Below are 14,943 nucleotides of genomic sequence, written 5' to 3'. Positions count from 1 at the left end.
AGATTTGTATCTATATTTTTTTGACAAAGTGATAGTTATAAGCAATTTTCGTCCCATTCTATCATATTGTACATTGTTTTACTACGTAAAATTATTATTTTTCTCAAAACAGTGATAATACACAGGAAGAAACTTGGTTTGTCCTTGAGAGTGGAGATGAAATTACTTATCGAAATAATTCACGTTCTTCGCAGAAAGTTAAAGACAGACGGTGTAAACGAAGTAGATGATAGACGATTTTGAATTTGCAAGCGAGAAATGGCAGTGCTCCTAGCTATAACTCGGACGTGCATACGACATTTGGCCTCTTTTGCTAATGGCTTCATATCCTCTGCTAGGAGGTGCGCGTGGTTGGGGTAGCATCATATCTGAAAAAAAAAAAAAAAACTTAAGTGTTGTCAAACTAAGTGAACTGAACTGAATACCTTAAATAAAAAAAAGTAGAAATTAATGATAAAAATATTAGTCTATACAATGTTTCCGAGAACAGCTAGTTCGAGTCTTAAAATTCCGTTAAATGAACATAAAAATTGCTGCATGGAGCTACCTTTTTTACCGCCGTAATATTTGCTGCTTTCATCTTGTCCATCTTTGACACTCTGGTAATATCCTACATCATCGCTCGGTCCAGGTCCGCCATCATATGGTTTTTCTGCACCATTACCTTTTAGGGGTGAAGGTCTAGCGTATCCATAGGGAACTGCATCCACTAGTGATATTGCTAAGAGATTTACTGCGATCAGCAGCAAAGTTTCTCCCGCAATACCTCTAAAAACCATGTTATTTCCTGAAATCTGACTTAGTGATACTAGAAATATTTAGCTGTAGTCATAATCTACATATCCAAATGGTCTCTACATTTATTCTTTGTGAATAGTAATTATCTCCATTTTCGAATCTTCATTATACTAATTCTCAAAAAATCTGAACCATCTAAACATTCCGTTTAATTTCGTTCGAAGTTTATAAAAATTCATAGAAATCAATTCGCTTGACTAGAGGAGCTTGTGGCTAATCCTTAACATTTTCCTGGTTTGAAATGATACGATGCAAATAAATGAATCCGTTTTAGTGCAAGATTTTTGATCCAGTAATAGGTTAAAATAAAATACGTTGAAGGAGAGATTACAAAAAGGTCGAAAATTGTGAAAGAAATTTGCAGTGAAAGTTGATGCATTCTGTTTTTCAAAGGGAGCATTTTTATAGCCACAAAATCGGGACAAAGAATGTGACTTTGAAAGAAGTTAACAATTGATGAAAGGGAGCTGGTTCATTTCTCTCATCACTACGAAATAATAAATTACTTTGGCTTGTGATTTTGTACATTTGAAACTTGAATTACAGTGTTTGAGAAATTTTACAAGATATTTTGCTGATGCTTTCCCTACTGACATGATAATGATGGTCATTTCTTGATTGGAAATTAATTCCATCACAAATTTCCAGTCATTAGTTTTCTTCATTACATTGAATAGTTGGAGATACCACAAGTTGAGTTGATGGTGTTTAGTTGCTTTTTATATCTTATTATATGGGAAGTGTTTTTTTATAACACATAATGATGGTAATTAACTTAGAATGAATCATCAGTTTCTAAATTATTAGTTGCATATATTTGGACTGCAAAACTCCACTTTTTTTTTTTAAAAAAAAACTTTGAAATTCCAAAATTGCTGAATTCTATTTCGTTTAAACTGATTTTGGACTTTAAATTAACAGGGAGACGTGCATTTCTGATGACTGTATTTGCGATAGCATCATTTAATTACTGTCGCTAATGAACAATTAACCAGTGTGTGGGTGTGTGTGATTGATTCATTTACTCTTGAGCACTTTTTGCACCGTACAGTTTTTTCTTCTTGATAAGAAATGCTGGATCTGACAATCGTTCAAAATTTATTGAGATTTTAAAAAATTTGACTAATCCCAGGAATCACCACCAAGGAACTTTTTCTAGAATGAAAAAACGTCAAATTTTTATGAGGTAATGAATTTGAATTCCTGAAAAATGCATAAAATTTAGTAACATTTAAAGGAGAAATACGAATTGATGTCAACTACAATTAATTTCAAAATTTGCTACCATGATAAATCAGCAAGACTATGCCCATAGTTATCTTCAACTGTCAGTTTAGTTGTAATGTTTATATTTTGAGCGTCAAGTATATAATAGAAGAGTTCGATGATATGATGATATAACGAACTGCAGTATTAGAATAAAATAACAAACTGTAGAAATTAATGTCAGCATTGGTGTTAGATTCAATATAAGTTTAAATATTTTACTGCATTTCCATACAATTTTTGTTTTACTTATATTCCAGTAGATTATTCCCATACACTTCAGAAATATGTGATGCTGATTTGAAATTTATGTGTAAGAAGACTGAAAACATTTAAAATGCCAGGGAATCAAAATTAGCGTGAAATTTTTTATTGTTTTAATAAGATGTGCTTCCACGGCAATTTTAAGTGAATTTTGCATGTCGAATAAAATATATGATGTAATCCAAAAAAACTGTAAAATACAATTGAACAATTAATCAACATTCGGTTCCAAACAATTGAACTGTTTATTAAATTGATTAATCTGTTAATTCGCTAAAAATATAATAGCAATTAGGAAGACATTTAAAAATAAAGTTTTACCAAGACTACAATAATTTCTAGATTGAAGGAACTTTACTCCGAGCTTTCAGATATATAAATCCCTGAAGTTAAATCAGATATATAAAGCCCTGAAGTTAAAACACTCAGAGCACCTTAGAATCTTATGAATTTCATTTTTTATTTCTCAGATTGCAGGCTGATTTATTAAATCTTCATACTTGCTTATGAACAGCTAGCTTTTCCTGAGATTACTAGTTACCCTTGTGATATGCCTTGAAAATTGGTCAAATGAAATCTCAGTTAATGTAATCGTTTCTTCCAAAATGACTTATAATTTCATGTGATAACTTTGCTTTTTTCTATGACAAGAAACTGAGTTATTCATATTAATTTAAAATTATACCCACTGTTTTAATATTTTCAGCCTTTTAAAAAAAGGAACGTCTTTAAGCTTATCCAGTAGAATAAAAAGTTCAGTTTCCGACGATGAAGTAGAATAATCAATTGTTACAATGTCACAGTTTCATTCGTAATCATATTTATATACCTGAAGTCAAATTTACTTAATGTGGTGATCACAACATACTAGCTTCGAAAATGTCAATAGCGAAAGCACATGACGCCCTCAAATTGGTCTGTAGCCTTAATGACTAATTATACAGTAGTTAACCGACTTCAATTTACTCCGTTGTATCTAAATTTGCAAGAAAGTCGGATCAATTCGCAACAATAAAATTGAATAACACAGATTTACCACAGTCTAAGCTTTAATTTAATTAGGAATTTGTCTTTCAAACAAATTTACACTTTCATTTGGCACAGACTCTTACCTAATAGTTCGCTTAAAAGACCAAGAATTCATTTCGTAATGCAGATGTCGAAAATAAACTAACTGCTGAGAAATTGCCCGCCTTTTCCTGTAAAGAACCTCTCACTCAATTTATCATAACGATGCAGTCAGTATAGAACAGAACAGTCTGCAACCAGTGATGACACAACTTCTCCAATTAGTGCACGATGCAGTAACCTTCCAAATCCAAAATATTTTAAAATTTTACCAAGTACAAGAAAATTCAGGGACCTTCCGTTTTCATTTTAAAACTTTAAATCTCTACATAAGCTTATTTTTACGGTCTTCAAATAAACAAACATCCACACTATTTGGATATAAAGACGACACCCATGCAAAAAAGAAGTCATCATCCTCAGTCCGCGTAAGCGATACTGAAAAATATTCCTTAGCAAAAAAATTTATGATATTTTAGTTCCATTCTTAGCATATGTCTGTTGTTTACTAACTAATCTAGCAGAGCAGTGAGCTCCCATTCCGCTATTTTGCACTCGTCTGGATCAGTTACAAATCAGCATACGTGGTGTATTTGATGGGATCTACTGCATTCAGGTTAACGCTCATTTGCAACCCAGTCCCAAATAGCTATGAAACTGGGCATCATCTGGACAGCCAGCCATAAACGTCGCATTTCACTAGATTTTAAATCCATTTTATCTTTTAGACAAACATTTCAAAAAAAAAAAATTCTACAATGACAGTGTTATGTAAATGAAAATAACATTCCAAAAGGCACATCCAGGATGAATATATTTCAATAACTACAGTTTACAAACTTTTTTCTCGCCGCCATCTGCACTACTTATTCGTCTGGAAATTCTGTAAATATCGATCGACTTAAGCATACTAGCTTTTTCCCGTTACCATAACATCATGAGGAATCCATTGCATTGATGGGAAAACCTACTACTCAAATTACAACTCAAAAGTTTTTAAGAAATAAAGCACTTAAATAACTCAAATGCAATCAGTGCATAATAATTCAAATTCAGATTTGAATTCTCTTTCCCGGTTCCTTTGATGTTTTGAAGCAAAAAGCTGCGCAAAAATGAGTAAGTGAAAAAATAAATTGTCGAGCTAGTGAAAATGCAAAACTAAACAAGATGAAAAGGCACGATAAAGGAGATGATATGAATTGGAGAAAAAATAAAACGTAGTTAAAAAATAAAACGCTCAGCAAAATTATTAACAACACTAATAACAATGCATGATTCAATACAGGTAAGAGACCACAAATTTCTACATTTTTCGCTTTTTCTATCAGTGGGTATAACTATCTGAACTGATATTTATTTTATGTTATTAATAAACATGCAAATACGCCCTTCCAATCATCTTGATGCACTAGGCTAAACCAAGAACAAATAATGAAAACAATAGTGAACTCTTCTTTACTTTAACATATCAATTCAAATCTTCGTTTCGAAGATGGACTCGATAGATACTCCCTAAAAATAAAAAATAAAAGTAAATGACACATAGCAGCAAAACAAGAGTTACATCAAAAGTTAAACCGATATCAGCTAGAAAGCGAAAATACCAGCAAGAAAAGGGAAACTTCCTAAAAAATATGAGAACAAAGAGAAGAACAAGAAACAATGAATAAGTGTGTACAATTAAGGCAATTAGGAAAACCAAATTACATTACGATTGTATTTCATAATAAAAAAGAAACAATTAGGATGACAATAAAAATGCATTAATATTTACTAATAGTAGCCAAAAAATCAAAGCTTTAAATCAAATTTAGAAAAGCAGTTAGTCAGTACAATATAGAACAGGTCGTTAATACAGCAGGTCGATTTTTCCTATCTTCCTCAAAACAGAACAAGTTTAGATCAAAATTTTTAACAACTATGATTTTTAAATTATCACCGATGGCAATCAGACTTCAGCCAGTAACACACATTTGCCTTGGGAACAATAATAATAACCTAGTATGTAGAGTATTTCAGGATGATTTACTGGTATCAATTTGCTCCGACAAAATACTTCTCCGCATATCATCGTTACTATTTCTTAACACCGTATAAATACTGTCCACTTCAGCAAGCTGTTCCAAAACTGGGATTATATCCAACAATTCAACATCGTTCGCATCATCAAACCATGTTTGTACCGGAATCTTAAAACGTGTTTTCAAGAGATAACATTGGAAATGCTAAATGCTATAATACTACAATAATTTTTCCTTTCATCACTTCTAATTCAAAAATAAAAATTCTTGCGAATATGTCGAGAGAATAATAGCTGTTTTATATCCCAAGATTTACCATGATACCCTAAATTTTCCTATTTGTTTGAACTCAGTTTTCTAAATAGATCAAGAGTGCAGCGGTAAAAAACGGAAACATTTTCTGACCACAAGACGATGAAAAAAAAAAAAAAAAAAGGATCAATAAATCAACAAACCGCATTATCGGGATGAAAAGCATAACTAGCCGGTGAATTATCTACAATGATTACTTTCTTTAAATCGCGACCAAGCCTTGTCAAATCCTGAAAATTGAAGAGAAAATAAAATGTTAAACAAGAAAATACGATTCCTATTGTAGTTGCTCTGTTATTTTCGATTTTATACTTAAAGATATTTGCAGAGAATGTGCTAAAATCGTTTGTTAAAGGATGCAAAACAAGAAAGCGATTATTTACTGATTATGATACGATGCATACCATTTCAATCTCTGCAAACATCTTTGGAGTATAATATAACAGAGAGATTAAACAAGCGCAGAGAAAACATGTTTGAAAAAAAAAAAAAAAAAACAAAAAAACAAAAGCAAACCTTTACATAATTACCCTTATGAAAAACACAAGATTCTCGAAATAAACGCGCGCGGAACACACCTCGTTTATCCAAAAAATCAGCAACTGGATCGGCATACTGAAATTCATAAAGAATCTCGAAATTATTTCAAGAGCAATTTATCTCTATTACATTACTAATCATTCATTAATAATGCTGAATCCCTCTGGAAGAATGATTTTGTCGCTTCTTTATGTCGTTTTCTACTCACGGTGATAAAGAGAACCACAACGAAATAGGGTTGTGTGAATGTTCTTCCGTAAAAAGTATGGAAGTTGTAGAAATCAGTCCGACTCAGTTGAAAGGTAATACTTGTAAACAAAGTACTTAAATTATCAAATCTGACTAATTCACTACATCTCCCATTTAGAAGCGCTCCTATCCTAACTGAAATAATCATTCTTTATTATCGCTGCAGAAAATGTGCAATTTTATTCCGTTTCTATTTCAAGAATATCCTTTAGCAGTGTTTCTACACAGCTAGCAAAATTTTGATATTTAAAAGATCTTTGTGGTACTGCACATTTCCCTCCATAATCCGCAATTCTTAGGAAAGAAATACTTTGGCAAGGCTGGCTGTGAATAATACACATTCAAACTTGTCACCTATCCTTTCCAAAAACTCATCCACATAAGGCCGTTTTAGCACATAAACCTGATGAATAACGTTATCGATTTCAACTGGTATTATAAAATCCGGATTCTTCACAGGCTGAAATATATTTAATTAAAAACAAAAGGAAGACAAAGACCACACATCTTGTCATTTCTTTCCAAAAAGAAATTCCTCAGATAGAACTACCTAAGAACCAAATTAAACATTCCAATCTTATATTAGGCCTAGAACAAATATCCCAATTATAAAGCTTGACTTTCAAATTCTTGAATTTATAAATCTCCACAAGGAATCACATACGAACACGAAAAAAGTTTGTGATATGCAACAATCCAGAACGAATTACTCCAAAATCTGAAATTTGCTAAAATTAACCTTAAATGAAGAATGCACCAATGTTTCATCCAAATCAATAATAAGACACTTTTTATCTCCATCACACGGACGTAGTGGAGGAAGCAATAACTTGTCGGAGAGTTGCTAAAATTTCATTTTTATTCTCAGAAATATTTCAATCTCAAAAACAATACATAAACTAAATTTTCTTGACTGCCTTTAAAGTACTCGAAATTCGAAAAGCTGCCAATCACCATAAAAACTTACGCTTTGCGCAAAAAAATAAGGGACGAAATGTTGCAGCCAATCTGACTTTCATTGATACTAAATTCTCTCATATCTCAAAATTTTACTTTCACTCGCAAATTTCAATTTATACATAGTGCTTTGCATTTTTAACTTCACATCATCCAACACTTGAAACGACAACACTTCACTTTTTTCACTACATTTGAACATTTTCGACTTCATTTCTTCCTCAGTTGCAGTTTAGCTGTATTGACCTAATTAAATTAACTCTCACGGCTAACTTTGATAGCAGCAATTAATTACTATTTGTTCTCATACCAAAAACTATGTCGCAAAAATTTATAAGGCTAAAAGGAAAAAAAAGGACCAATTTTTGAATCTAATATAAAAAAGGCGTAATAAGTAGCATTTGCTAATCCTATGTTCAATTTTTTTCTTCTCAATCCTTACAAAGTTTTAACAAAAAAACAAAATGTTTCCTGCTTTAAAATCCTTTTTGAGTTGCAAATTTCACAACCTTGATTCTGCATTTTCATGCTTTTAGTTAGGAAGTTAAAAAAAACACTGAATCAAACTTTTTTGTGATTCTGAAGAGATAAGCTAAATGACTTAAACACTAAATGATCGCAAACGTTAAACGAACAATTATAATCTCAAAAATGAAAAAACAAAGGGAATACTACGTTTTATCACGACAAATAAAATTTTTTTAAATCCAGTTCTGTGATATGCCGTTATGCTTTATAGCACTTTTTTTCTATCCCACCGCTACAACGAAAACAGTAACGACCACACTGATCGATCATAACCACGTATTCAAGTGCATTTCATAAAGCAAAAGTTCGCGTATTAGTGAAATAGCGAATTCCAACTCTGTCACATCAGTTTTACCACATATTTTGCGTATATAGCACGAAAGCGGGCATGAAAAAGAGTTATGTAGTGCCGAAGCACGGATTCATTTCATTTCACTCAACCATTTAAAACTTAAAAACGATGTCATGCCTGCTATCTGTAAATCTTTTTCAAAATAAGATTGTTTCCAGTGAACACGCTACAACTAGATGACAAATAATAATACCAAATGAAAAAAGCTAATGCTAATCGTAGCTCAAAAAAGCTAATCGTACTTGGCTCAATCGTTGGAAACACAACTGCGAAAAAAAAAGCTCCCACTCATTACATACTTAAAATTCAATTGAAATGAATTTAGCTGCAATTTAGCTGCAAAAGATAAGTAATATCTCTTCCTTCAATTAGTACACAACTAAATAGAACAGTGATAAAACTGTTCGGAATTCAAAACCAGATGTTCAGATTTATAGAACAAAAAGATAATAAGACTAAAGCACTAGTGAAAGACAAAATTTCGAAAGAATAGCAATGTTGAGTAATAACCCAAATTTCCCATGATAGTAGGATTGTAATGAATTCTTCGGGATATCATTTCAAGAAATCGAAGTTACCTGTTAAGGAGGCGGCTAGAGATGGTTGTCAAAATCTTCATATATTTTTTTCAAAATGCAACACATGATACTACCACTTAAGTGATAAATTGTGTAGAATATAAAAAATATATTATAATATGAGATGTTGGAAACTATTTAAAATTTTGTTTCCATTGAAGATTAAGTTCATTTATTTCATCCAATTCTATGTCTTCAAAAAAAAAAAATGATATAGAATCTTTCATTCTTTTACCGCTTAGTTCATTGTTGACCACAAAACTTTCCAAACATTTCGGCAAGTGCAAGAAAAGCAACTCACTTTTAATGCAGGCTTATCATCAAGAAAACTAGAGATCAATTCACCAAGTGCGCACATGAATTGTCTTTTTTATTTCACTTAAAACACTTCCATAAGACATTTGTTGTCAAGCATTCCTCAGACCGTTTTTTTACTGCTAACGATGACACTGAAGTGAGTTATTGCTGTAGGAGAGAATTAAATGGAACAAGAAAGCTCTCACTGTGGAAAAATGACAATGCAAAAGGAATGAAGTTTAACCCATCAATAAAATAACCTTCTCACCATCAAAAACAGGTTAAAAGTGTGCTGCAGCCTCACTCCGTTTGGCTTAGTTAATTAAATCTGGTCTCTTGGAGTAATTAAATAGCAAATTAAATTTGTTTACTTCACATGCTTCACTAGATGCATCTCATTTTATCTACTGATCTAACAAAACGATTGCTTTTAACTCAACCAAACACATTCTTCAATTCAAACAGTAGAATGAGAAAACATGAGAAAAACGAGAACACATATGCTAAGTGAAATATCATTTTTTTCACCAAGATCTTTTATTCACTCTTCTGTTGTTTTTCACGTTTCATATTCTCATGCCTTACAACCTCGAAAAACAATTTTTTAAGACTTCGAAAAATCCCATGAAATTATCTGCAAAAAATATAAGTAGGTCTAGATAATATAAAGAGATGTAGAGAAATATACCTTACCTTTTTAAAAGAAATCTTAACTTGAGAATTTGGTTAAATAAATTCTACTTAAAAAGAAAAACGACCTCCGTTGACAACAAACTCAAAATAAAACAAAATACTTAAGTTGTATCAAAGTAATTAAATTTTTACTGAAAGAATCATTAATCACACGACTGTTTAAAGTATTACAATTTGAACTCAATTCAACTACTGTCAGCGGAGGAGGTAAAATTAAATTAGCATACTAAAGATGGGAGAATCTACCGATATTCCTGACCAGTTCATATCTTAAGTTTATGAAGTACATCTGGCGCTGGTGCTTAGTGGATGAAATTTACCGTCCTCGTAGGCAGTATGAAATGAACCATATAATGAATGTACCGAATGTATATAACGAATGCCATATCACATGAATAAATAAAATATATATATATATATAAGTATATACAGCACAGTAATACAATTAGTTCAGTCATATAAATATGTTCAATAATCCATCATTTATCTAATACGTAAAAGAAAGTAAAAAACGTTCCTCATAAATAATATAACCACAAATACAACCACACAAATAATTCTCTTTTTCGAAACACTGGATATTGAAGAAAAAAGAGCACAGACGTTTTGACGTCAAAGTGTGCCAACTATTTTTAAAACAAAAATGAGTAAAAAACTTAAAGTACTGTTAGTCTTTGAACAAAAAACTCCGAAAATTGAAAATCTTTCTAAATAAATAATATACGTTAAAAAAAATTACTGTGAATAAAAAAAAAAAAAAGTTAAAGTCCTAACCTATTTTACTGTAACCTGAAGATAGTAAATTTCAAATAATTATATTTAAAAAAAATAAACCAAGAAATCCAAATGAATTTTTTTTTTTAAACTGATCAGAACAACACAGCTTTAAATTTTAAAATCCTAATAAAAAGAAAATCCAATGACCGCAGTTAAACTGAAAAGAAAACTGACCATGGGAACGTATTCGCCAGTATCATCGTAACTATCAGCTGAATAGGAATCATTTACACTGACATTTGTTCCGTTTACATTCGTACAGTTTTGCGAATTTTTTATTTCTTGAGTAATCAGTGATTGCGGAGTTGAAGTTGATGGAAATGGATGAAGTGTTCGTCGTTTCGCTAACAATTAGCAATGTTGAATATAAAAGCCTTAGAAAGAAAACAATCCAAACAACTATAAAATAAATAGTATAATAAAAAAAGTGTACGACATAACAAAGCACCGCCTCTTTTCAGTGAAAATAATACAGCAACTGCTATAGCCAAAATTAATGAAAATAAAGATAAACTGAATTTAGGAAATTTTTAGTGAAATGCAATCCTATAAGTGATTGCATTACCAGTTCTACACTGTATAGCTGTCCATAAAAAATTAAAACGAACTTTTAGCAGTAGCTTCGGATCGTATACAACAGCAAAATGACTGCAGAAATTTGGGCATATGCGGCTTTCCACGTGATGCGACACTCGACGATTTATTTCGGATATTTTTTGGTTCTAAAAATTTTGAAGAAATTAGTGGATACTGAACAGTATATGGAATACAAAAATATGATACTTCATTAATTCATGCCGTTAAAAATCCAACCAATTAAAAAGTAAAAAAGATTGCATTTTTACGTGTTATTTAATTCATTCACTTAAAAACCCAGCTCCAAAACCTTAGAGCATTTCAAAAGCGTTACAATAACCAAATGAAATTGTGCAGACTTCAAACAAAATAATCTGACAACCAGATCTTTTGTTTTACATATCCGTAAGATATCCTATACTATTGCTTTCCTGATAGTAGGAAATTCCTAAAATTACAAAATTTTGAATCTCAACTAAAACATGAAAAGATCAAGAACTACACCATACAAAATGAATCCTAAGGAGAAGGAAAAGTAAGAATATGATGCTAAACTCCGATTGCTAAAATACTGCAATACTAAAATTCATTCTTATAAATAGACTGCCGCTGTTAACATCTAATCCAATCCCAATCAATGAGATAATTGTAAGAAGCATAATAACAAAAGCTTATGGCGCTTTGAAGAACTCTGTGCAACAAATCCACTTTCTTGATTTTCAGTAGTCCTGGCAAATAGTAGTTATCCAATTTCAATCGCACCTACTGTTTTATTTTTATAATCTACACAACTAGTCGCCTTCAATTTATGAAATTTTCATGAAACCAAATGCAATTTTGGGAAACCCACGGTAATTTTGAAAAGCTGATAAAATCATTTTTTAAACTACTGAAAATTTAAAAATTTTATATGAAATACGGAAGAAATGCAGTAGATGGTTTAGATAAAATCATCTTAATTAAATTATTCTAAATTGCAAATTGAACAAAAAATGATGTACTATCTGCATAAACTAAAAAAATATATGAAGAAGTATTCCATGAAAACGATAGACTATCTATCAATGTTATAAGCTACCATATTGTTCAATATCCGCTAATATCTCAACGTTAGAAAATATTCATGTTTATTCAAGTGAAAAAACAACTTAGCAATAGTAAATTTTGAAATTTTTAGTAAATTCAAATTTAAGAGGATCTTAAAATGAAATTAAAAACCACAGGCTTAGTAAAACATAGAGGATAAGAACCTAAATCAAAAAAAAATCACCTTTATCATTAGATAATGACCAAATGAACAATGCATCATGTTTACTGTTAGCACCTTCCACAACATACCCTTTCTTATCGAGTGTGTTTAGCTGTGACACTCCTCCATCAACATTAGTACATTCTTTGACAGCACTATGTTTCGGAAAAGATAATTTTTGACAGGAAAATTCGTCTGCTAAATTAATTTTGGTGAAGTTTTTACATCTCATCCCAGTACCATTTTCAAATCGACGAAGTAATCCGACCAATAGCGTTTGAGATCTATCACCGGGACCACTATCGGATGCTAACATCGATTTTGAATGTATAATTTGTTCGTTAGCAGACGATATACCAAAGTCGGATGTAGACGGTACCGGCTGCATTATAGATGGAGGACCAGGCATAAGTCTTAATGAAGGCAAAGAAACAGCACCGGAAGAAGTATACGATGGATTCTCGTAACAGGTTTTTGGCCAACATGAACGAGGTGTAGAAGTAACAGTTACTGGAAAGCGATTGGGCGCATAACCACATGGAACGATTTTCTGCAGTCCTTGTGAAGTTGCTCCTTCTACTCTGCTATGGTTTGCTTCATTCAGATTCATGTTGCTGTCAGACGCCACGCCAGTACAAGTACTTGTAATGACATTCTCAAGCAACAAGATGTCATTTTTCGTCCTTTCTATATCATCGTGATTCCAAAAACAAGTTGCACTCATGTTGTCCTCAGCATTGTACCATGAATTCAGAATTTTATTTTTCCGGTACAAAGATTTTGAGGCATCCAACACTTCAATACCTTTACAATTTCTTAAAACATTGCTGCTTGAAAGAGATGTCCCCTGTCGTACATTAAGACGCCGTAAGCCATGAACTGGTAATGAAGAACCTTCCAGTGACTGACCGTTCCGTTCATCCGATTTTTTCATTGAAAAATAGAGCTTACGGAATTCCCCTCAGAATAAGAAGTGAGAGAGAGATTAAGTAAGGAAATTGGGAAATATACGGTTATACGGCAAATTTTCGAGAACTTTTTCGATCGTACCTGGAAAAACAAAATAGTTAAAAGCAAAAAGCACGATGGAACTGCGTAAAAATCAATCGTAGGAGCGTGTAATTTTTTTTTCATATTCAATATTTGGCTCTGAATGAGTAGCTAGATGGAAATCATATCGAAATACAAAATAACAATAAGGTAAGCTGCAGGAGAAACGTATAGATAGACTGTGTGGTTTTCCTCTATAGCGTCACTTCGAAAATGAAATGCAGCGAGCTCATCTGAATAAGTCATCCGTAAACATGATGACCGGAGATTCAATGAAAAAAGTCTTCAAGATTGGCCTGTCCTATTCATTTTTCAAATAAATTTATTTATCACACATTTAAAACGAGATCAGAACGAATTATAAACGTATTATAACCACCTTCTTTATTTCATTCTTAATCGCAAATAAATAAATAAAGATTACACAATTTTTACGAAAATATTTATTTAATTTGCTGAAGTCTGCAGGGCTATTTATCTTTTGCTGCACAAAAAAGTGAATCAAGACTGACAAAAAAGAAAAAAGTTGCAGACATAGAATGAAAGATAAAGTTTAGCAAAAGCTTCGACTAATACTCAAAACATTGTATTTGAAAAGATGTATCAATTCTTATATATTCCATCATCAGGTGGTTGGAAATCAAATGTAACTGATCAAAAATCGGTCGGCTTTCTCAAACTACGCATAATACCAGTTTAAATCAAAGAAGCTCTTTAAAGATATATGTAAGCAAGAAATTTGAGAAAAATACAATTAAACGCAAATATTCGAAAAATGTTTTAGTCGTTCTCAAAAAAAAAATAGTAATTAAGAGTAAAAAGCTTAATGAAACTTACGTCAAAACCATTAACAGCAATATGTAATTTTTTTTTCCGCCACTCTAATATTTTCGGCTGCCAGTATTATCTTTTCGAAAAATATCTCACTCTAATAATAAAAAAAACCGTAAATCAAAGTTTGGTTTTCAATATTCATTCTCGCAAGAGATTGTAAATCAAAGTTTCTAGATTGTTTGATTAATTTATTAGCATTAGTTTTAATGCTTGATCACCGACTTAGAAATCACAATTACATTGCTCCTAGGATTTAAAATAAATCATTTATCAAAAAGAAGCATCACCAAAACCCATCGTTACTAAGCAATAATCAGAAATTTCAATTCCTTTTTATAAGACAAATAAAATCTGAAGAAGAGTAAGGAATCTTCTAATGAAGAACGATTAGCAGCAGAAATCAAAGTCAAGATGTAATATCTACTATCGACAGAACAAAAGAGGAAAAAAAACTGAGCAATTTGATTATTAAGGAAACTAGGAAATAAAGTAAGAAAAGTGATGAATAGGAGAAAAGAGAGAATTTGAAGACAT

General features: G+C 31.6%; 2 protein-coding genes across 3 annotated transcripts; both read right to left on the bottom strand.

The window, feature by feature from the left end:
• Positions 1 to 270: 270 nt before the first annotated feature.
• On the bottom strand, positions 271 to 779 carry Bm12834 (Uncharacterized protein; the record flags this gene model as incomplete). The annotated part of the gene is made up of 2 exons (XM_001900999.2): positions 271 to 368; positions 548 to 779. The coding sequence occupies 2 exons, from the start codon at positions 777 to 779 to the stop codon at positions 271 to 273; spliced, it is 330 nt and encodes a 109-aa protein (XP_001901034.1).
• A 4,632-nt stretch (positions 780 to 5,411) lies between these two features.
• On the bottom strand, positions 5,412 to 13,459 carry Bma-scpl-1 (Uncharacterized protein; the record flags this gene model as incomplete). 2 transcript variants are annotated; one of them, XM_043080229.1, is made up of 8 exons in its annotated part: positions 5,412 to 5,585; positions 5,873 to 5,959; positions 6,246 to 6,344; positions 6,829 to 6,978; positions 7,258 to 7,362; positions 10,875 to 11,044; positions 11,309 to 11,422; positions 12,547 to 13,459. In XM_043080229.1, the coding sequence occupies 8 exons, from the start codon at positions 13,457 to 13,459 to the stop codon at positions 5,412 to 5,414; spliced, it is 1,812 nt and encodes a 603-aa protein (XP_042936163.1). The 2 variants fall into 2 exon arrangements, with proteins under 2 accessions (XP_042936163.1, XP_042936164.1); XM_043080230.1 differs by lacking the exon at positions 12,547 to 13,459 and having other exon boundaries at positions 11,309 to 11,366.
• Between the last annotated feature and the right edge of the window lie 1,484 nt (positions 13,460 to 14,943).

The sequence above is a fragment of the Brugia malayi genome, assembly GCF_000002995.4.
Source record: "Brugia malayi strain FR3 genome assembly, contig: Bm_v4_Chr3_scaffold_001, whole genome shotgun sequence".
Taxonomy (NCBI): Eukaryota; Metazoa; Nematoda; class Chromadorea; order Rhabditida; family Onchocercidae; genus Brugia; species Brugia malayi.
The sequence above is the reverse complement of the archived record's forward strand: the minus strand, read 5'-3'. Positions and strand labels throughout refer to the sequence as shown.